The sequence below is a fragment of the Mauremys mutica genome, chromosome 20 (assembly GCF_020497125.1).
Source record: "Mauremys mutica isolate MM-2020 ecotype Southern chromosome 20, ASM2049712v1, whole genome shotgun sequence".
Taxonomy (NCBI): Eukaryota; Metazoa; Chordata; order Testudines; family Geoemydidae; genus Mauremys; species Mauremys mutica.
Window position 1 is genome coordinate 5,787,779 of NC_059091.1, and position 23,716 is coordinate 5,811,494.

The window sequence follows — 23,716 nt, forward strand, 5'->3', positions numbered from 1 at the left end:
AGTCCCAGGGCAAAAGCCGTTGAGTCCCTCTAAAGACAGTGCAAATCTCTTCCTTTTTATCTGTTCAGGGAGCTGGCGAGGTATCAGGGGAGTGGAGAAAGGTGTCAGGTTTTGTGTTCCTGGGCTTAGATGAGCCATCGCCTCTTCCCTTTGCCAAAAAAATTGACCTTCCCTGAAACACACCCCAAAGAGCTAAAAAATCTGCAGCAGTACTGTTGTCTTTGGGAACTCTCGTTTGCCTCAAATTACTTGTGTTTTCCTTGTACCAACCCAGAATAGATTATCCAGAGTCTTACTTCGATGACACGGCATTCTAAATTCCTTGACATATTTTGCCCTAGGGCGAGACCCTTCCTATATCCAGATCACTGACTTTTTAAAGTCTGTTGGCAAGTGTTGGTTTAGTGAATTCAGAAGAAATACCCTGCCTTTCACAATTCAGAAGACAAAACAAAACAACACAACACACCCCAAGATTGCCCCATAAATCAACTTTCTGCTTGGAAAAAATTTTTTCATTTGCATTCTCCAAAATCAGTTTCTTAATCCAGAGGGAAGCAGCCTGAACTATAGCAATGAAAAGAGGTTGTGGGTTTACTTAGTTAAACCATTAATCTCCATTTTCATTTCTCGGTCCTATTTAAGAGGACTGATGGCACGCTAGCTGGAGAACATACATAGGTTTGCAGAGATGTGAGGAGTTTCATTACCAACCGTTCTAATCAAATGTTTAGTGTCTGCAATCTACCGTCCCCCTTTCAGCCTCGGCTAGAAAAGACAAGGTCATTCACTATATGGCAAGCAGAGAAGAGAGACCGAGGTGACACTGTTGCCCAAGATCCCTGCAATGGCAGGGAATTGATTAGGGGAGATATGCACTGATGAGCCTAGCAATCAATCCATACCCTATGCTGCAGAGGAAGGTCAAAACCCCCAACACCCCAGGTCAGTTTGGCCTGGGGGAAAATGCCTTCCCGATCCCAAATGCATGTATCAATATGCCCCTGAGCATGTGAGCCAAACCCACCTGCCAGGCATCTAGGAAGAGGATTCTCTGGCCCACCTCGGAGCATTGATCCACCCCATCCAGTGCCCCATCTCCAACATGGACCCATTAGCGGGTTGCGCAGAGAACTGGCCCTCACATATCTTTGTCAGGACATCACATTCAGTTAATGACGATGTGTGTGCTCGTAGCGAGGGGTATTCTGCTTTTAGTACGAGTCATTCACTGGGCCCTGCGTCCAAACTACATCAGAATAGTGCTAGTGATCTCCACCCACTGAGGTATCAGCAGGTAAGTATGCCCAGTGGTCTGTGATGGGATGTTAGATGGGGTGGAATCTGAGTTATTACAGAGAATTCTTTCCTGGGTGCTGGCTGGTGAGTCTTGCCCACATGCTCAGGGTTTAAGTGATCGCCATATTTGGGGTCGGGAAGGAATTTTCCTCCAGGGCAGATTGGCAGAGGCCCTGGAGGTTTTTCGCCTTCCTCTGCAGCATGGGGCACGGGTCATGGGTCACTTGCTGGAGGATTCTCTGCAGCTTCAGGTCTTCAAACCGCAATTTGGGGACTTCAATAACTCAGACATAGGCTAGGGGTTTGTTATAGAAGTGGATGGGTGAGATTCTGTGGCCTGCATTGTGCAGGAGGTCAGACTAGATGATCATAATGGTCCCTTCTGACCTTAAAGTCTATGAGTCTATGAGCCTACCACGCTGGTTAGAAAAACCATTCCTTCTGGGTTGGTGAGGACAGGAAAGATCCCTGTGTGGCCCTGTACATCACAGCCCATCAATGGGTTGTTGGTCTGTCTCATGGGGTTTCAATAGGTCAGGTGACCTTTTGACATGAAATCAGGAACATTTGGGTGAACTGATCCCAGGCTATTTGACTTCGGAAAGAAAACTGGTGTGGGCAATGCGCATACCAGCGTTGCGATGGTCACATCGGCTAGTGTTCCATGCCTTTATTGTGTTTCACTAAACACACTGAAACCTGAATGAAAGACTGCTTTGTGACACCATCTCGTGTCTTAAGAGCCCACCTAAAATATCCCATACATGTCTGGAGTGAGATGAATGCGGACCTTCCTTTTCTTAGAAGCCTAGCGTGATCTAGTGACTGGGACACACTCTACCACAGATTGGCTGCACGACCTTAAGTAAAACATGCCACTTTTTCCCCTCCTGTGTTTTGTCTATTTTGATCTTCAGAGCAGGGACCGTCTCTAACTCTGTCTTTGCAAAGTGCCTAGCACAATGAAGCCCCGATCTTAGCGCTTGTCTGCACGTCAGGTTACTGCGCAGCAAGCCTGGGTGTGAATCTGCAGCGCGTCATGTAGTAACTCATCATGTAAACAAGCCCTTGGGCGCAGGCCGAGGGTCATGCAAATGTAAATAACAGCACCTAGTACTTCGCATCAGTAGAGCTCAACATTCTTTACAGGCCAGTCTGATTATCCCCATTTTACAGATGGGAAAACTAAGGCAAAACAGGTCATATGATTTTCTCTACGTCACCCAGAAGGCCAGTGACCTGACTAGAAGCCAGGTCTGCTGAGTCTCCGTCCAATACATGACTCACTAGACCACTGGCCACTCGTGTAAACTGGTTTCACATTGGCCACTTAAAACAGGAATCACTGTGCATATATTTATACAGGTTTCTTGCATCTGTTATATTGCAATTTCAATATGCTCCTACACACTTTTTTGGGGTAGCTCCTGGCTGTATAGAATTATAGACACAGAATAGATAAATACAGATATAGAAGAGTCTATAGAGAATTTAATGGAGATGATCACCTTTCTACAGACTTCCTGCCGAATTCTACAGCAAGGATAAAATTCTCTAGCAAACTTTATCAGGCGTTCCTAGTGAATGCCCTTTAATTTCTACAGAAGCTTCTTGGAGTGCAGTTATGAGATTCTACAAGGCTTTTCCATAAGACTTCATGGTACTTCACCCAAATAGTTTATGGGCAAGGGCAGACAACGCCCCCACCCCTCCAGCCGCAGAATTCAGCTCCAGCTGCCAGCTTGGATTCCTGAACAGGGAGGGTGGCTCAGATTTGGTGTTCTGCATTGGGCCTATGCGAGTGACGTACAATAGCTACTGCTCTAGATTCAGGTCCATCTCCGTCACGTGTCAGGCAAGGGAGACCTAGCAACCACAGGAGTTGAGCTAGAGGGGAAATTTTGAACACGGTTTTTCTTTTAGCAAATGCGGATTCTTCAAAATGGAAACTTTTCACACAAGCATCTTGGCTTCAACAAAACTCTCAGGTCCAGCCTAGAATTTCTCGGGGCGGGGGTGGAAGGGGGAAGCCTAGGATAGATTAGCCGAGCGCTCAGTGGTTAGGGCACTCACCTAGTTAAAAATCAAGCACAGCACAGATTTGCACCTGCATCTCCCGCAGCCCAAGAGTGAAAACAGCCATTAAGCCCCCTCATTTTTCACAAAACGGAATTCTGGCTTTCCAGCCAGCCCTACGCAGGCGCAACTCTGTTAAAATCACACCAGCTTCACCAGTGTAAAATTGTGTGATCGGAGGATCAAGCTGCTGGCTCGGGCTCTAAAAGATTGTACCATTTTCCTGTGCTCACCAGCCGTCTCTGATGGACGGCATTCGCAGTAGCTAAACCTCACCCTGAAACTCTCGACCAACTCTTGGTACAAGGTACAGCTAGCAAGACAGCTCTGTTGTAGAAGTACCGAAGTCCCAAGAATGGGGCACTGGATTAAGAGGCATGGGTGCTGCTTCCACATCTGCCACTGACTTTGTGTGAAACCCCTGGGCACATTGTTTCTTTACTCTGTACCTCAGTTTCCCTAGCTGTAAAATGGCCAGCTGCGAAGTGCTTTGCAGATCTACGGCTTTAAAAAGGTAGGTATCATTATCCCTGATAGGGCTGGTGGGGAAAAAAATTACATCTCCGCCCTTCTTCCAATAGAAAACTGGCATTTCAACGCCCAGACACTTTTCATGGACCATGTCGGCTTTGGGGAGAAAAATTTGACTTTTCATCCAAAAATAAAATAAATAAATAAATAAATAAAAAGGTTTTAGCCTGAAAATTTCAGTTTTTCAATGAAAAAGGGCAAACTTTTCCATGGGGAAAAACCCCCATTTTCTGACCAGCCGCTCTCCTTGACACGTTGCAAGACATTTTTGAAGCTCTGCCACGTTCTTTTTCCTCCACCCTCGTGAGATTCTTTCTGCTGCTTTGGCACTAGTCGTCTACAGGCTCTTTCGCTGCAAAGGAGAGGGGGGGGGGAAACAAAGCGATACAAATCGAATTGCTTCATTCAACTCTTAACTTATAGTGTAATTAGCACCGCTGTCCTTAGTCACACGTTGCCCCAACCCCAGGCTGTTCCTGAGCCAAGACACGGAAGCCAGATTTTGTGCTGCGCACTCTGCCACCCGTCTCATTTCTTGTAAGGCTTGTGAGTAATCTTTCAGTGACCCAATCCTTCAAATCCCACTTGCTTTGCCACAGCTCTTTCTGCATCTAGCTAGACCATGCATGGAGTCTAGTCAATAAACCCACACAGAGGACCTCTGGGGATGGGGAATCCCCCCAGGAGGCCATAGATTCGGAGGAAAGACATTCCCTGCACTGCAAATGCAGCCTTAAGGCCACACCATCTTCTGCCTGAGGGGACTGGCCAATGAATTTGCACAGCAGGTGAAAATTCACACTGTGCAGAATAGAACTTGCACTATGTGCCATTAGTTTGAAAGTTTAAGCAGTGCATAGGCCTTTTCCTGGTCGTGCACAGGGCTGAATTTCACCTACTATACATAACCCTCTGTCCAGTCCCAGGAAACCTTTTCCGTGCCAGAACTCCTGGATCCCCCACATCCCTAGCTTGCCCAGGGCGCGAACGGCTTCTCCGCAGGGCTTCTCCGCATACTTCCCCCAGGGCGTGCAATGAAATGAATAGGTAAGGGACTGAACTCAGCTCTCCACTGATGGGAGGGAGGCGGAGTCTGTCTCTCTCCCGTCTTGCGCAATTGACAAGTCTGCTAGAAAACCGAATCAACCTGTTTGACTGTTGCAGGCCATTACAGGGAAAGTTGTTACCGGGAGTTTCCAGAGTAGCTACTTTACCTTATGTTCTACATGTTTACAGTGGGGCATCCCATTCTCCTTATCTTCTAGGCATGACAATAGTCAGCCCGAGTCCACAGCCCATGGGGTACTTGAGTGGGCCTGCCCGCTTGTGATCGTAAGACATGGCATCATGTTAAAGAAGTCGATGGGCTGCCCGCACCTGGGGCTCTCTGGCCGCCCATCTCACAAGAACAGAGCAGAAGGAAAAGGTCGAGGAGAATGACTAGAGATCCTGAAAAGATCAGGAGCCTAGAATTTGCTAGCGATTTGCAGTGTCCAACCCCTGGAGAGGGCCTGCTTTTCAGAGGGGCTGTGTTCAGAGCTTTCAGATCCCTTTAAGGTGTCCCAGGGCAGACACCCCAAAAAATTACTGCTAGTCGCTTTTGAGAATATAGGCCAGGACTTCTTGGTTAAGGAGCCATTTAAAAGAAAGGGAATTTTGCCATTGACAGCTATGGGGTGCAGTGTCATGCTGTTAAGACATATGAAAGAGGATAGCGCCAGGTGCCATAATAATGACGGGTAGGTGCAAAGACGTTCCAAGAGGCAAGCGGTCTTAATTCAAGGACAGTTGGTAACAGATGTGAAGCCGATCCCTGGGAATGCTTCTTTGGCTTCTCCCGCTCTTTGCAATGTTGTGTTAATTTCAATGGAATAAGTGGGCCCGTGGATCCAGCAAAGTAAACATACTCCTGCCATTGCACAAGGTTTGGGATTTCAAGTACAGAGACCGCAGGCTGCTTAGTGAAACGGCAAACGCTAGAAAATCCATGCCGACGTTTGGAAATGCGCTGATGAGGATACACAGAAGAAAACGAATCCAAAACGAAATCTAAAGCCATTTCAAAAGGGAAATGGAGAGGCTATGGAAAACCATCTTAATGAAAACATATTCAAGCCTCATTTTTGAGAGAGAGGATATTTGACTAGGGCTTCTTGATCTGACAAGCAATCCTTTCTAATGGGGACGAAAGGGCTAGTTCTGTGGTTGAATCCTGACCCAGCCTTTGGCAAAACAGACCAACACCAGGAGGAAAAGAAACAGGATAGGAAAGCCAGGGGGAGCATGGGGTTTTGTAGATGTTTTCTGGACAGAAGGTGACCGATCAGTCACAGGTAGATGTTCCCTACCTGTCCCCTTGATTTTCCTCCTCTGTTTTTATTTTCTCCTTCCTCCCATTGCCTTCCCCGCCTCCCCCAGCCTCTCTTGTCACAGCTCCATATTTTTCCCTCGTGGATGTTCCATTCGTTCCCCAGCAGCTCTGTTATGCCCAATCCCTGAATATACCGTAGATCATATTCCCTGATTGGAAAAAGACGCCATCACGATGCTAAAAGAGGAGAATGCTATTGGCAGAGCTCCAAGACCCCAGAACTAGCCCAGATTTGATCACTTCCCAGGCACACTACACAGAGACACCTGTTTATGGAACGAGCTGGGATATGTTCCCTAGATGAAGGAGGGAGGTGGTTGGCTGGCTGAGTTCCCGTGGAACTGCTGATTTTAATGTTTAATTTACACCGTACCCATTATATAATTAATTATGTTAAGATACCTAGAGCCTTGGGCTAGGCCTCGCTCTCATTTTAAAATTAAATAAATCAGCGGCACACCTGGGCACGTACACACTGCCATCAGAGGTGTATCCAAAACAGGACGCGGATACATCCCAGAGCTAGTTTTGATCTAGCTACCTCAGATATCCATACCCGCTGCACACGCCCGCATGGGATCCTGGGTACTTGCTCAGATGATCCCCCTTGCTGAAATCCGTGCTACTAGGGACTCAGCACGAGCTAGCTAGGGTGTGTCTACACCTCGGGTTGTCGTGTAGACGGAGCCTTTGTCGTCTTGGCTAGAGGCACGTAGCAACCCGTACAGATTACCCTGTTTGGAGCCACATCTTGAGACCTTTCTGCCCTCCATATTTCTTTCTCTCTCTGTGCCGCCTTCTGTCACGCAATGCTAGGCAACATCACCAACCAGATGCGGGATGAAAAGACCACCCCTCGCCAAAGAAGACCAGGGACACCACAATCCACACACCCCAAAACCTCTGGCGGGATTGTCACGCCAGTTGCAAAAGAGATCTTGTGCCAAGGATTCATGGGGTGGGAACACGCCGCCACTAGCTGAGCAGAACTGCCCTTTGAAATCAACGGGGGGTAGCGTTGGAAAACCTGATGGAACAACATGGCCCCGGAGTAAATTGCCTGCAAACTCATTCCACCTATCTAATCTCTGGTGCCTGTCTCATTGCAGGCTGGAGCGAAGGTTCAAGTTACAATACCTCCTCTCTATTATCATCAGTGACTATTGTTATTACATTAAAATTGCAGCAGCACCCAGAAGATGCAAGGCTACTTTGCAAGCACTGCGTGCAGGGCCGGTGCAAGGATGTTTCGTGCCCTCCCCCCCGCACCTCCACCCTGAGGCACCCCCCCCCATGGCAGCTCCCCCCCTCCGCCCTGAGGTGCCCCCCTTGCGGCAGCTCACCACCCTCCGCTCTGAGGCACCCCTCCCCCCGCCCCTGCTCACCCCGGCTCCGTGCACGAGCACCCCAAGCATGCTGTGGCTGCTTCACTTCTCCCGTGGGCGCCACAAGCCTGGGAGGCGGGAGAAGTGAAGCGGCCACGGTGTGCTCGGGGAGGAGGCGGGGCAGGGGTGAGCTGAGGCGGGGAGTTCCCCTGCGTGCTGCACCCCCCTTACTTGCTGCAGGCAGCCCTCCCCGTGCTCCCCTGCCCCCTCCGCCTAAATGCCGGCGGCAACCAGGGCGGCTGATGATCCGGCCGCCGCGGTCGCTGCTGAAGAAAATGGTGCCCCCCAAATGCCAGCGCCCTAGTCGACCGCCTAGGTCGCCTAAATGGTTGCACCGGCCCTGACTGCGTGATGCATCGAGTCCCTGGCCTGAAGATCCCACAGCGGCAGGCGGGAATTCCTTCCCCTACCAAAACCCAACCCACAACCTACGCAAGACTTAAGTCCCATATAAGGCTTTAGAAGCAGATCCTTAGCCGCTGTAAGGAGATGGAGCTGTGATAATTTATGCCACCTGAGGTTCTGCCCTTTGGGGATTCATTGGGATTTCTGTGGTTTATGGGGCTTACGCTGCACAGGCGTGAATTTCCAGCGAAGCACTTAGACGCACGTTTAATTTAAAGCATGTGAGTAACCACATGCTTTATCTTAAGCACACGCTGAAGCCCTTTGCTAGAGCAGGGCCTAAATGCGTTAAGTGAAGTGGGGAAAAAAAAATCAGACACTCCCAGAAAGAGAGAAGTAGCTGACTGAATGCAAATTGTTTTTAAATGCAGCTCTTTGTAGCTGACACGACTTCTGTGCTCTGCAGGACGACGATACTTTTAATATGCGACTTGCTTGGGGCTTTCGATCAGCCCCTTACGAGTCAAACTATTCCAGCAGACTCGGTCGCCCCTCAGCTCCTTGGAATGTCAACATTTGGTGCCTCTCCTGTTTCAATCTGGACCCCATCCCCCAAGGTGGCAAAGGCTAGATTGTTAAAGGGATTTAGGCACCTCAAGATGCCACTAGATGACTAGTGGGATTTTCAGAAGAGCCTGGGCACCTCAGTCCTGAGTGCCTTCAGCTCCCAATGAAGTCAAAGGACCTCACTCCGTTTTCTACTGAGGCCAAACTATCCCTGGGTTTCCAGGGGAGTTGTGGGTAGAGCCGGTTGGGAACATTTTGACGGGTCAAAAAAATTCCTGACTAGCGTGAGCAATTCCTAACCCGAACGGCAAACGTTCCTGACTCTGTTCCTCTCCCACTGCGGCACTGCAGACCAAGGGGGCTTCTGCTGGCTTGGTTCACGCAATGCTTCATGCAGAGCTGCAGTGCCAGGACTCCCAGCGGTTGCAGGTAATTTTATGAGAGCAAAGTGGTTATTAACATACCTGCCCTACCTGAACGCGTGTTGCACAGCGCCCATTCCAACAGGCTTGTGTCTTGCTGTTGGGCATCTCTCCGATTGTCCCAGAACACCAGGCCTGTAATCACCTGTTCCGCCCCAAACCTCTCCCAAGCCGCTGTTCTGCCGTTGCAATTGGAAAGGAGATTACTGAACAGATAAATCTGACTCGGTGCACTTGGAAGATACCACAGCGCAGAGACCTGATTCTCCACTCACGTGCAGGTGTGTAGATCAGGAGTCACTACACAAAGCGGGTAGAATTATACTCGGCTGAATCAGGAGTAAACCCCATGCAGCCAAGCCAGTGTAAAACTGATGTAAATGAGAAGGGAATCAGGTCCTAAAATAAGAGAGAAGAGGATGGATATTCTCTCCATCTCCCGTGCCATATTCTGGGAGCAAAGGAGATTTGGACATAACCAAGACCCCTCTCCTTGAACCTGCCACCTCTGGCTTTATTTCAGCGAGACACGGCCTTGACTGTCCCCTGTACGCTTGTGCCTTGGCGCCATACATGTTCCACCAGGAAGAGGCCTTAGTAGGAGGTACAGTGCAGCCAGATCCTATGGCAGCAGAGTAGCTTTGAAGAGTTACCCCTGAGAACCTTCTCCCAGCAGAAGCGAGCGGGTAAGAAAGGATGACTCGACTAGACGGCTGGGGCCTGATTCTGATCTGACACACACGGGTGTAAATCTACAGTGACACCAGTTAAATCAATGGTCTGACACCACAGGAAAACTAGGGTAAGAGATCAGAATACTTCCCACCCAGAATCAGAATACTTCTCACCCAGCTTTACCCAGCATGCCCCAGGGGTAAGCTTGAGGAAGTATAAAGAGCTGCCCTCCTCCATCCCATCCTTCCTGTAACATCTAAGGGCCTGACCACTAGCCAGGGACTCTGTTGCATCTTCCCTTTGCGGTAGACTGATTCAGCACCCTCGCCTCTTGCTCATTCACATTCCACACCCACTGCACGCCTGTTGGCAAGTACCACCGGCAGCAAGGTTCTCACACTACAAAGCACATCAGTGAAAGACAACAGAGCACTCTGCTGACTCACCGGGCTCCGCCTGGCTCGGCCCTGCAGAGATTTAGTTGATGGGTTGTCATCAGATGTGTAGTCAGGGGACAATAAAAACATAAAAACGGCCGTACTGGGTCAGACCAAAGGTCCATCTAGCCCAGTGTCCTGTCTTCTGGCAGTGGCCAATGCCAGGTGCCCCAGAGGACACGAACAGAACAGGTAATCAAGTGATCCATCCCCTGTCGCTCATTCCCAGCTTCTGGCAAAAAGAGATGGAGCTAGTCCCAGAACTGGGAGGTTTTCCCTCTGTGGAAAATTTAAAATGGAAAAAAACAAAACACAGTTCAGTTTCTTTGCTTCTTGCTTGCATATATATACCTGCCCCTGGAAATTTCCACTACTTGCATCCGACGAAGTGGATATTCACCCACGAAAGCTCATGCTCTAAAACGTCTGTTAGTCTATAAGGTGCCACAGGATTCTCTGCTGCTTTTACAGATCCAGACTAACACGGCTACCCCGCTGATACTTCAGTTTCTTTGCAATTTCCAACCGGAAAAAAAAACTTTGCATCATGCCTCCCGCACCCCTTCTGTGCATATAAAGGGCTTATTAACACCAAAAGCATCACTGGGTGCAATGGTATTTACGCACCAGTGCACAGATTACTCACGAGTACGGGGCTGCAGGATTCAACCCCTCGAGCCTGAATCTCCACTGCCCTGCGACTTGCGTTGGCCTTTACACCAGTGTAACGCAGGCATAAACCACATTGTGGTTGAAGCGAGAGCAAGCTGCCCTGGTGTAAGTGAGCGCCCCAGGGAGCGGAGAATCAAGCCCTTTCGGACAGATCCTTGGTGTCAAATCAGCACACCTCCGCTGGTTTCAGTGGAACCTTGCCCATTCACACCTGCTGAGCATCAAGGCCTCTCTCTTAAGTGGAGCAGGGATTTGAAGCAAGATCTCCTACAGGCCAGGTGAGCGCTCGAAGCGCTGGGGGATAGAGTCGGTCTCACTTGTTCTGTGGCCCAAAAAGACTATTGGGTTATTCATACAAAGGCGAACAGCTTCAGCGGGAGAGATCGGGAGAGACCCAGGCCACAACATCCCCTCACACAGAGGTCAGGGCGTGCTCCTGAGATGTGGATTCCAATCTCTAGTCCACCACAGGCAGAGGGCAAATGTGAACCTAAGTCACCCCCCTCTTGGCTGAGCGCCCTAACCTCTAGGCTAGAAACGGAGGAGGAGGCAGCCCGCCCCCCTTTGGTGAATCCTATTCTCAGGCACCTAACTCTCCCCATGCATCCCATAGGGAGCCCGGGCCTCTAACTCAGGGTTGCGAAATCCATTAAAGCTGCAGCACCTAAGTCCTCTTTGTGGATCTAGCCCTCCCTCGCAAGGTGGACTCTCTGCAGGAGTTAGAAATGCCTGTCAGACTTCTACGGGGACTGAACTTTTCAGGGATGCTCCTCAATATCCCCTTGGTAGCTACATAATATGCCTGTTTCAACACCAGACTGTAAATTAGCCCAATAGAAATTATTCTTCCTCCACGGGCAGGAGAATCCAGAAAGCCCTCGGATACTGTGGTGATGGGCACGAGCTAAAAAACCTAGAAAGAGGCGGACGGAGAACCCCACTTGGGCCGAATCTAGAACCTATTTGAAAAGGGTGGATTCTAGATTTGGGACAGAATTTAAGATGAGATCTTTAGATAGCCATTATGTTTCAAAGCATACTACCAGCAAAGTTAGGTACAAACATAAATACTCTTGCTGGAAGGTTGCATCATAACACGCCTTTTTTTTACTTAGAATTCAGGCCACCACTACAAGAACCCAGAAACAGAGAGAGACAAAGCAGGCTGCTCCCAAAAGCAGAGAGGTACAACCCACCACACCTTATTTTAGACTGACCAGCTGCAGACTGACTGCTGGTAGGCCCAGATCGCACACTTCCCTATAGAGTCCCCTGGCCTGCAAGCAGGACCAGGAAAAAAAAACTTGAAATTTAAAGTGACAGTTTACAATTTTAAAAACACCTTTCAATGCACAAAAGCATATTTTAATAGCTAGCATGTTTTAACTCCCAGCACTGTGAGTCTTTTAAGCACAGGAAGGACACGGCTGTGGTGAAGGCTCAGATTTGAGAGTCAAGATTTTTGGAAAGGGAAATCATGCCTCACCAATCTATTAGAATCCTTTAAGGGTCAACAATCATGTGGACAAGGGTGGTGATCCAGTGGATATAGCGTACTTAGATTTTCAGAAAGCCTTTGACAAGTTCCCTCACCAAAGGCTCTTAAAGTAAACTGTCATGGGATAAGAGGGAAGGTTCTCTGATGGATCAGTAACTGGTTAAAACAGTGGTGGACAACTTGCAGCCCATCAGGGTAATCCAACTGCGGGCTGCAAGACATTTTGCGGACATGGATTGTCCGCAGACACGCCCCCCTACACACACACACCTCCCAGGTTCCCCACCACTGGGTTAAAAGATCGGAAACAAAGGGTAGGAATCAATAGTCAGTTTTCAGAATGGAGAGAGGTAAATAGTGGTATCCCCCAGGGGTCTGTTCTGGCACCTGTGCTGTTCCACGTATTCATAAATAATCTGGAAAAAGAGGTAAACAGCGAGGTGGCAAAATTTGCAGATGATACAAAACTACGCAAGATAGTTAAGTCCAAAGCAGGCTGCAAAGAGTTACAAAGGGATCACACAACTCTGGGTGACTGGGCACCACAATGACAGATGAAATTCAGTGCTGATAAATGCAAAGTAATGCACATTGGAAAATATAATCCCAACTATACAAATCAAATGATAGGGTGTAAATCAGCTGTTATCACTCAAGAAAGAGATCTTGGAGTCATTGTGGAGAGTTCTCTGAAAACATCCACTCAGTGTGCAGCGGCAGGTCAAAAAAGCAAACAATGTTGGGAATCATTAAGAAAGGGATAGATAATAAGACAGAAAATATCATATTGCCTCTATAAAAATCCGGGGTAACGCCTACATCTTGAATACTGTGTGTGGATGTGGTCGACCCATCTCAAAAAAGATTTTCCGAACCTTTTCCAATTCCAGTAAAAGGGCAACAAAAATTATTAGGGGCATGGAACAACTTCCGTATGGAGAGAGATTAAACAAGACCTGGCCTTTTCAGCTTGGAAAAAAGACGATTAAGGGGGGATATTATAGAAGTCTATACAATCATGACTGTCGTGGAGAAAGTGAACAGCGATGTGTTATTTACTCCTTCTCATAACACAAGAGCTAGGGGGTCACCAAATGAAACTAATAGGCAGCAGGTTTAAAACAAATAAAAGGAAGTATTTCTTCACACAACCCACAGTCAACCTGTGGAACTCCTTGCCAGAGGATGTTGTGAAGGCCAGAAGACTATAATAGGGTTCAAAAAAGAACTAGATACATTCATGGAGGGTAGGTCCATCGAAAGCTATTAGCCAGGATGGGCAGGGATGGTGTCCCGAGCCTCTGTTTGCCAGAAGCTGGGAACAGGCAACAGAGGATGGATCACTTGATGATTTACTGTTCTGTTCATTCCCTCTGAAGCACCTGGCATTGGCCATTGTTGGAAGACAGGATACTGGGCTAGATGGACCTTTGACCTAACCCAATATGGCCGTTCTTATGTTTGGAGAGATCTGGGTTTTATCTACCGCACCCTGTGATATTTTGAGCAAGTCCCGTCACTGCTTAGTGCCTCAGTTTCCCCCATCTGTAAAATGAAGCTAGGCACTGTGCAAACACAGACTAAAAAGATGGCCCTTGGCCCAAAGGCCAACAAACGTAAGCCTCTCGGCAAGTGGGGAGCATCGTCATGGCAATTAGCACTGGGCTTTTCAAAGGATGTAGGCACCTGAATCCAAGTGTTATCATAGTTAGGCTCCTCTGAAAAGCCCTGCCTAATTTATGGACATTTCAGGGGTCCTCAGAGACTGGTGTAATACCACTAAAATAAAATGGGTCCGAGCATGCCCGGGCTGCCCAGTACACTAATGGAAACACAGCCAGGCTATAGTCACAAAGAGGAGAAACCAAGAAGCTATTTTCGAAGAAATGTAGAACGCTGTCCCATCAAGACAGGAGCCACGAAGCTGCAATTTACTAAGATGGCAAATTGCAGGGTTGGGACATGAGTTAATAACCATGAGGCAGAAATAGGAAGGTGGAGCCTAAGCAGCGATGAAAGAAGACTATTAAAGAAAATTGCCGGCACACCTAGGCCGGTCATTGTTATACCTTCCAGAGAACAAAGGAACCCCTGGGCTTGCAATGAAGGTTTTTCTTAACGCACTAAACTACTTCATTAACATGTAGCTTACAGGCAACACCTTCCCCGTGGGAACTGGTGTCACTCATGTGGCCCTCTGTAAATACTTAAAAAATAATAATAAAAGATTATACACCTTTGCCCGATTGTGCATTAGCATTAACCTCCCTATGTGTCTAGTATTTTCCTACTACAGGAAATCAGCATCTCTATTCCTCTGGAAGATTTAAGGCCTGTTTCTCTTCTGCTTTGCATTTTGCAGCATCGTTTAGTCATAGCTTTGAAAGCCAGAAGTGACCACTTCCATCTAGGGCTCATCTACGAAGAGCAGTAATTCACGCGATGAGGCTGAGAGGTCCAAAACGAATGTGCTGCGCATCGATTGGTCCACGTAGACCCTCCTGCAGCCTATGATGTTTGAAACTGTACGACATTAAAGTGCATTAGGGAACTTTTCGTGCATACCACGAAGGTCGCCAGGGACCAATTAATGCACAAAACGTAGGTGCCCTTTAGAAATCACACCCCTGGTAGTCAAGTATCTAGAATGTGTTGAACCAGGACCCAAATTTATGGAGCCACCATCTCTTTAATATCAGAGGGGTAGCCGTGTTAGTCTGGATCTGTAAAAGCGGCAAAGAGACTGACAAACGTATTGGAGCATGAGCTTTCGTGGGTGAATACCCACTTCGTCAGATGCATGGTAGTGTACGTTACTGCTCCATGTCGACAAGCCCTTTCTCCGATCTTCTGCACATCCAAACGTCATCCTGCTCTGTCCAATCAGAATGGCAGCATTTTACATTCATTCACAGGATGGGCAGGAACCGGATTTTCCATTTCATGGGAAATGTCACAGGTTTTAATTTTTTCCCACTGTGAAATAGAACAAAACGTAAAGAGTTTTGAAATAGCCTGCAAACCAAAATTCACTTCGGCTCGATCAAAACATCTCGTTTCAAGCAAATCAAAACATTTTGTTCCAATTTGAACCTTTTAAGGTCGATAATCCAATTACATCAACGAGTTTTATTCTCGAAATAAAAAAGGTTCTGTTCCCAAAGTGTCAAAACAGGACACTTGGCCATTAGCAAAACGTCTCTTTTGGGTTTCCCGCCACCAATGCAAGTTAGTCTTAATTGACTGATATTCAAAACATTTTGATTTTTAGGAAAGCGGCATTTTTTGCCAAAAAATCTTTTCGATGAAAAGAATTCTAACCCGCTCTGCAATCTTTGCAGAAGCATCAGTGACAACTCAAGATGTGAGGTAATGGTGGAATCAAGCCACTAACCTAGAAAGAGGCCTAAGTGGCAAAAATATGGATCTAAGTTTAGGTCAGGATTTCAAACTCCAGTAACCAACATTAAAGAGATGGTGGCTGTATAAATTTGGGTCCTGGTTCAACACATTCTAGAGCCAGGGCTAAATTCTGCTCCAATAGCTTGTGTAAATCCAGAAGAGCTCCACTGAAATCATTGACGCGCCTCCATATTTACATTGGTGTAACTGAGCAGCAGTTCATAGAATATCAGGTTTGGAAGGGACCTCAGGAGGTATCTAGTCCGACCCCCTGCTCAAAGCAGGACCAATCCCCAACTAAATCATCCCAGCCAGGGCTTTGTCTAGCCTGACCTTAATAACCTCTCAGGAAGGAGATTCCACCACCTCCCTAGGGAACCCATTCCAATGCTTCACCACCCTTCTAGTGAAATATTGTTTCCTAATATCCAGCCTAAACCAGTTGCCCCATTGCAAAAGATTAAACTCATTGCAGTACCAGTGGGCTCCAGACCATTCAGGCCTTGCGTCAGCCCCATGTGAAGGACCTAGGGTGAATTTCATCCAAAATTCACATGCGTTTCCAGCTCCAGATTTTGAAACTCAGCTTCGCTTCGGAGCTACCCAGTTTTTCAGATTTGTGATCCAACTTAGGCCTCTCTCAAATTTCTACCAAGAAGTCAACGTGGGAACATCTGGGACTGCAGCAAACCTGAGAAGTTACACCGGGGCCAACAAACTCTCTCTTTCTGCATGTGTCCATTTCCACCTCACGCTGGAGATACCACAGCACTAAAAGGCCACAAGGGAGTACGTTTCTGGAATGGCCAAACTAGGAAACGCTGGAGAATTTGCAAGATTGTCCAATCTTGAGTTATTTCCAGGCCAAAAGCCAGATAAGCATGACTCGTACATTCAGTAGGACTGTCCCGAGCTTCATAATATTCCATGTTTGCCTTAAAGCCCAAGCACCTGGAGTCACGTGACTAGATGAGACTCTGTTTTCATTTGTGTTTACAAAACTCAAAGACAAAGAACCCAAAGTGTGTGTATTTTATTATTTTTAAAGTCTCATGATTTTCAGCCACTCGTGGATTTCTGGGGAGGGCCGATTTATGATTTTTGAACACCTGGAATTGACCATAAAGCTGTTCACACAGGCGTGTCGCTGGTACCACGACTAAGTTAGAGCCCAATCCCTATCATAGCTCCACTCGTGTCAATCAGGAGTAACCTCGCGGGTTCTGGTTTTTGCCCTGGGGTCTTGAACCCGTCCCCAGGCCTAGCTGCATTTGTGCGTCATCCTGACGGGAGGAGAAGACAGCATGAAAGTGGGAAGAGGGGGCTGGTTGCAAAGCAAGAAGCTGCTTGACATGTGTCCAGCTTGAAGGGAGCTCCTCGTTTGCCAGCAATGCCACCTACAGGCTGCTGCTGTCTTCCTGCTGGGCCGGCCAAAGCAAAGCAGGCAGCTGGCTGGGAACCGCTGATGCAGCCTGGAGATTAGAGGTTTTCCCTGAGTAAGCATCCCAGGCCAGGAGCCAGCTCTTCATTTCCTAGTGGGGAAAGAAGGGATGCTCTTCAGCCACGCTCTAGCTACTTATCATCAATGAATTGTCCGAGCTCCACTGGCTTTACAAGAGCTGTGACAATGGACACCCAGCTGAGGATCTGCCCTCCCCGCCCCCGCCCTCCAGAAGTAGATTGATTCACTGTCCACAAGAGGTTGTGTCTCCCTGTTCCTCGGAGGAGGATTCAGCCCAGGGTAAGAACTGCCACCCTCCGTCCCCCCAGCAGATCTGCCAAAGACACCTGCAGAATCAGCAGGTGGCACACTGCCAGAGGGGTCCCATGGGGCTTCGGTGGCATGGGGTGCTCTGCATGGGTGCCCCTGCCAGGGGTGAATGAGACCCATCATCAGGCATAATTCCATCCAGGGATGGGGTAGCAGAGAGGAACCAGCAGAGAAGCCTCAAGGAAGCCGTGTCATCTCCTCACTGGAAAAATGTGTTTTAGGACCTAGATTTCAGGGGCCTCCCTTTTCCCCCCCTCTCTTTACGGGATCCTGGAGGCCCCGGCACCACGGTGGGTTTCTTTGCTATGTCAGACATGCCTTCTAGAGAGATCAACTTGTCGAGGGACTGAATGGTTCCATCTCCAGCTGTGTTCATCTTGCTTCTGTTCTGCAGAGAGACTCAGACAAGCTTACCTCCAAGGACCAGGCTGGACAGACAGACAACTGAAAAGTTTAGAGAGACCGTAGAGTGGACACGTATGACAAGGTACTTGCCTGCTGGACATGATGGCCCTTAGTGCTACTTCCACTGTATATTGACTCCGTGTATGTTTCTTCTTCTTTAACATTATATGACCAAGACCTGGGAAGGCTTAAGAAGTTTCAGTAAAACTGAAACATGACAGGCGTTACAGGTGGCACAAATCCAGACCAGGTGCCACATTCCTCCTCCCACTCGGCCCATGCCACCAACTCCTGCCCCCCCCCCCAGCCCTGTACCTGCATCCCGCTCTCTCTCACTTGTCCTCTTTGTGGTAATTTCAGACCCAGTTCTGGGGACCTGAACCTGCCACCCTTTTCCGTGGGAGTAGCCACTCCCCATACTGAGAGTCACATTGACCTCAGTGGCTCTCCGGGGGAGGATGAAGGAAGGTATGCCATGGCATTCATTTGCCACAGAATGGGGTTTTAATCGCTCCTGTTGGACTGTGGCCAGAACTTGCGGGTACAGAAAGAGTGGTGCACCCAGGGAAGCGCGGATGTCCCAGTACACAGAACAAGAATGGAACAAAATTGTTAAGCAATCACTTTGCAGACACCTGGACGATAATAAGGTGATAAGTAACCATCAGCGTGGATTTGTCAAGAACAAATCGTGCCAAACCAACCTCCTAGCTTTCTTTGACAGGGTAACAAGCCTTGTGGATGGGAGGGAAGTGGTAAATGTGGTACATCTTAACTTTAGTAAGGCTTTTCATACTATCTCGCATGACCATCTCATAAACAAACTCAGGGAATACAACCTAGATGGAGCCATTATAAGGTGGATGCATAACTACTCTCTGGGAACGGTTTTCCAACCCGTTATCAGTGGTTCACAGTCAAGCTGGAAGGACATATCAAATGGGGTCCCGCAGGGATCAGTTTGGAGTCCAATTCTATTCAGCATCTTCATCAATGATTTAGATAATGGCATAGAGAGAGCACTTATAAAGTTTGCAGATGATACAAAACTGGGAGGAGTTGCAATTGCTCTGGAGGAGAGGATTACGATTCAAAAGGATCTGGACAAACTGGAGAAATGGTCTGAAGTAAATAGGATGAAATTCAACAAGGACAAATGCAAAGTGCTCCACTTAGGAAGGAGCAATCAGTTGCACACATACAAAATGGGAAATGACTCCCTAGGAAGGAGCACTGCGGAAAGGGATCTGGGGGTCATAGTGGATCACAAGCTAAATATGAATCAACAGCGTAACACTGTTGCAAAAGAAGAAAACATCATTGTGGGATGTATTAGTAGGAGTGCTGCAATACCGGCACAAAAAGTAATTCTTCCGCTCTACTCCACACTGGTTAGGCCTCAGCTGGAGTATTGTGTCCAGTTCTGTTTGACACATTTCAGGAAAGACGTGGACAAATTGGAGAAAGTCCAGAGAAGAGAAACAAAAATGATTCAAAGTCTAGAAAACATGAGCTATGACGGAAGATTGAAAAAAAATGGGTGTGTTTAATCTGGAGAAGAGAAGACAGAGAAGGGACAGAACAGTTTTCAAGTACATAAAAGGTTGTCACAAGTAGGAGGGAGAAAAACTGTTCTTAACTTCTGAGGATAGGACAAGACGCAATGGGCTTAAATTGCAGAAAGGGCGGTTTAGGTTGGACATTAGAACAAACTTGGAATGCTGGTGCCTGGAGCCGGCCCTGGGTAAGATACATGGGGGACGACAAATGCTTGGGAAGAGCTCTTCCCCCATAGAGACAGAAAAGATCATTGACCTAACTTACAATACTATGACTCTTACTACAAACCCCACCAATACAACACAATCTCGAAATACAGATCTATACACAGCTTTCTAGGGTTTGGGTTTTTTTCCACCCGCCAAGATAAGCAGAGAGGTAGGTACGTAGGCAGGCAGCCGAGCCGAATTAAAAATATATAATACACGTGTCCTGTCTCCAGCCTGCCCAGACCTAATGCTTCAGAGGAGAGAGGCTGAAAAACCCTAGGAACGCATGTAGCTTTGTGCGTGACAGCAGAAACTCTGGAGTCATAACCCTGCCTTTTCCATTGATTCACTATGTGGCCTTGGGCAAAGGGCTTAATTCCTCTGTGCCTCAGTTTTTCCTGAGAAAGTCTGTAAAATGGGGCTAATGGGTCAAAGGGTTTTAATTGCCAGATGCTCACAGTGTCCATAATTTGCTGCTACAATAAACCGTGTGAAACACTGCAATAAAAAAAATGATATTGCAGCAACACTTATAAACCCAACATGTTTCCCATACTGATCTCTTGATACGCAACAAATTCCATGTAATGCTCAGCTCCGGTATTTCTCCCAGGGTTTTGGCTTGTCTTTGATCCCCCAAGCTAGCCTGGACCTGGAAAGGCCCTGTCAAAAATCTGCAGGCTGAAACCAACAGAAAACATCTGGATAAACCCAGGTTTTAAACATCAACAGGCATTTTGTCCTGCTGCTCTGATGTCCATAATCAACGCTCTGCCACCGTTAGCCAGGGAGGATGTCCTGCCACAGCACATCTCCAGCATCATGAACGAGGACAGACGTATTTCTGCCTGTGCTGATCTTTTAGTTCACAAGCCAGGTTTGCAAGAGCACTCAGCCCCCAGCAATTCTCCATTGGGGGGCAGGGGGGAATTTCCTCAAGAAGAGAGGCTGGGGGCTAAATGCTTTTGAAAAATCTGGCTGCTACACTACTTAAGAGCCTAAATGGAAACTGAGCTCTTTGGAAAAGCTGGAGCTAAAATGTGTAAAAATATGGTGGGTTGGTTAGAGGACCGGGGGGAAGGGGGCAGCGACCAAAATATGGAAGTGTTGGAAAAAACCTGAAGTTATTCCCCCCTCCACTAATCAATTGTTAAACTCCAGGATTTGGATCCAATTCTGATCTCACTTACACCTCTGCTAATCTGGAGTCACTCAACTGAAGCCTAAGGGGGTGATTCCTGATTTAAACTGGCGTAAAGGAGATCAGAATCCCGCTCTCTACTTCGAAACCCGAGGACTGGATTCTGATCTCAGATTCAGTGACTCCACAGGCATCGCTGGGGTGAAAATGGTGCAAAGCCAGCGTGAGGCTGGAATCTAGCCTGACCGGCAGGCCTGACAGTAAACTGGGGTAAAGCAACATAGCGCCAATGACTCTAAGGGTTTGTCTACACGACCCACTGGATCGGGAGGCAGCGATTGATCCAGCGGGGATCGATTTATTGCGCCTAGTCTAGACATGATAAATCGACCCCCAAGCGCTCTCCTGTCAACTCCTGTACTCCAGCGCCACGAGAGGCACAGGTGGAGTCGACGGGGGAGCGGCAGCAGTCGACTCACCGCGGTGAAGACACCACAGTAAGTCGATCTAAGTACGTCGACTTCAGCTACGTTAGCTGAAGTCGACGTACTTAGATCGACTTACTGTCACGTAGCTGAAGTTGCGTAACTTAGATTGGGGGGTGGGGGGGAATCAGTGTAGACCACGGTCTGGTTTCAGTTCCCACCGTAGAATCTAGAGTAGCTCCACCGCGTTCAATGAGCTAAGTAACTTCCTTTACCCCTGAACTCTGAATACCTTCATAATTATACTTTGCACTAACACACACTAGCACCTTACCTCGGAGTGCTTTATAGAAGGCAATTCTCACAGCCATCCTACGAGCAGGTAACTTACGATAGGTGGCGAAACCAAGGCAAGGGAGGTGAAGTGACTTGTCTAAAGTAATTACTGGGAGAACTAGGATGGGAACTAAGACCACAGCGATGCCGCTACGTCTTCAGTAAGGAGATGCATAATAGTTAAAAGCCTCTAGGCTTTAGCAACCAATACACAAGATGCAAAGGAATTGGATCATTGTTCTTATATTCTCTCACACACACACTCTCCAAGGCAGTCTCCTTTTCCTTCTTACACTTAGGCCTTCCTCAGTAACTGCATGATCTCACCCCCTCCCCCCAAAATTCACCCCTAGGATCTGCTGGGGAAGGGACTTTCCTCTTCAAAGGGGCTGCTCGGATTCAGGCAATTCATGTCAGGAAAGAGCTGCGATGGAGCCCAGCGGCAGGGAGAATCTGATCAGAACATCCAAGCTAGAAAGTGAATGGGAAATGTCCCGTACCTGGACAGAAAAGTTCTCTTTGCCCTGGAGTGCTGGAACGAGGCAGCACCCCCGGCCTGAAGTGATTTCCAGTTTTGTTGAATGGCTTTCAGCACCCCACTACAGAAACTGTTCCAATGCCTCTGCCTTTGTCATATTTGGTCCCTGGAGATAGGGGAGGCCCTCTGGAGGAAACGGAGTGACAGCTTGCACCTAAACCCACTAGGATTGTGCGTTTACCCAGGCAATTTTAGACACCGGAAAGAAAGACACCTCTCTTCCTTTCAGAGAGGGGAGGAAATATGACCACTGAACAAGCTTGCCCTGCTGCTTTGTAACACAAACGCGGTCTCCAGACTCAACTGAAGCTGCAGAAAGGTTTCCCCCAGCAAACCCTGCTTCTCTTGCAACCAGATGTTTCCTTTTCCGCTTCATGGCCGTGGTTCTTGCTTTCACACACATGCTAACAAACACCGCTGGCCTCGCAAACTCAGTCATTCCAACATCAGTGTGCTGCAAGGATTGCAGCGTGTCCAACATACAGTCACGAGGCAGCCTCCAGTGAACAAGGGGTTAACGTCAGTGCATCTTCTCCCTGCCGCTACACTGGGGCTTGGCGGATGGGCTGGTAGAATAGCTACCTGGAAGCCGAGAAGACAGACTGCCTCTGGAAAGGGACGTTTCCACTGGGGGTGGGGGCGGCCATTAGGTTTCTCGCCATTAGGCTCTTTGGTTCTTCTCCCCCCCACCCCTTAAAATATTGTCCTCTAACTTTCAGGAATAAATCTGGTCTGATCTTGATTCCACGGATGTCGATCAGGAGCGACTCCCTCAAAGTCAACAGCCGTACAGGGGAGGAAGCCTGGGGTTCTGCCCCTGAATCAATCCATCACCTTACACCCTTTTCAAATATGAGTTAAATAAAGAATCAACCCCAAGATAGCCTTTAGAATAGGCTCAAACCCTGCACACCTCTGAACTGTAAGGTGGGGGGAGAGGTGGAAATATGAACCCTGATCTGGATCCAAATTGCAAATACCCCCCAAAACATAAACAGGCCCAACCAACTCCCTAAGCAGAACCCCCAAAAATGTGATTGTTCAGACTCTTGCAATTTTGCATCTTGAGCCACATCTATGTTAAAACAAACTGCAGCTCGAATCTGATGGAGGGAATAGAATGGACGATACGCTCAATGCCCCCAGGTGGCCCCATGAATCAGATGACATAGGAGCTGCCACCTTCTCCATCCACCGCAAGCACCAGAGCAGGATTGATTGTCCCCTGCAGCTCATCCTCCAATGCTCTGTCCAATCTAGTCTTAACATCCTATGCACTGGAGCCACGCTTGGGTGAGCCTGCAAAGACGTAGGTAAGAGTGACCTCTAGAGGGCACAGGCATTATTGCAGGATGATGCTTCCCAGGGAGCACGGTTAAGTCCACAATAGGGTGACCAGATGTCCTGATTTCATAGGGACAGCCCCATTCTGGGGGATTTTTCTTATATAGGTACCTATTACCCCACCACCCCCTGTCCTGATTTTTCACACTTGCTATCTGGTCATCCTAGTCCACCACAAAGCTTTCTCCGATTTCATTTTAATTCCAGGTTTTAGAACCCAGGAATTTTAAAGCCTCCCTTTGGACGCTATGCCACGCCATCCCGTCACATCCTTGGTAATATTATCCCAGAAGGCAACGACCCCTCC

At 48.0% G+C, this 23,716-nt stretch overlaps 1 protein-coding gene across 3 annotated transcripts in view; it reads right to left on the reverse strand.

Annotated features, from left to right (window-relative positions):
* The window catches only part of LOC123353562 (keratin, type II cytoskeletal 5-like), a 54,475-nt gene that overhangs the window by 11,149 nt on the left and 19,610 nt on the right, over positions 1 to 23,716 (reverse strand). The window contains exon 1 of one of the 3 annotated variants that reach the window (XM_044994753.1): positions 3,825 to 4,030. The exons of 1 other annotated variant lie outside the window; for it this stretch is intronic. In XM_044994753.1, coding sequence (XP_044850688.1) covers positions 3,825 to 4,030 — 206 coding nt within the window. Of the gene's footprint in view, positions 1 to 3,824; positions 4,031 to 23,716 lie in introns of those variants that run through there. One more of the 3 variants, XM_044994754.1, reaches the window with a different exon arrangement.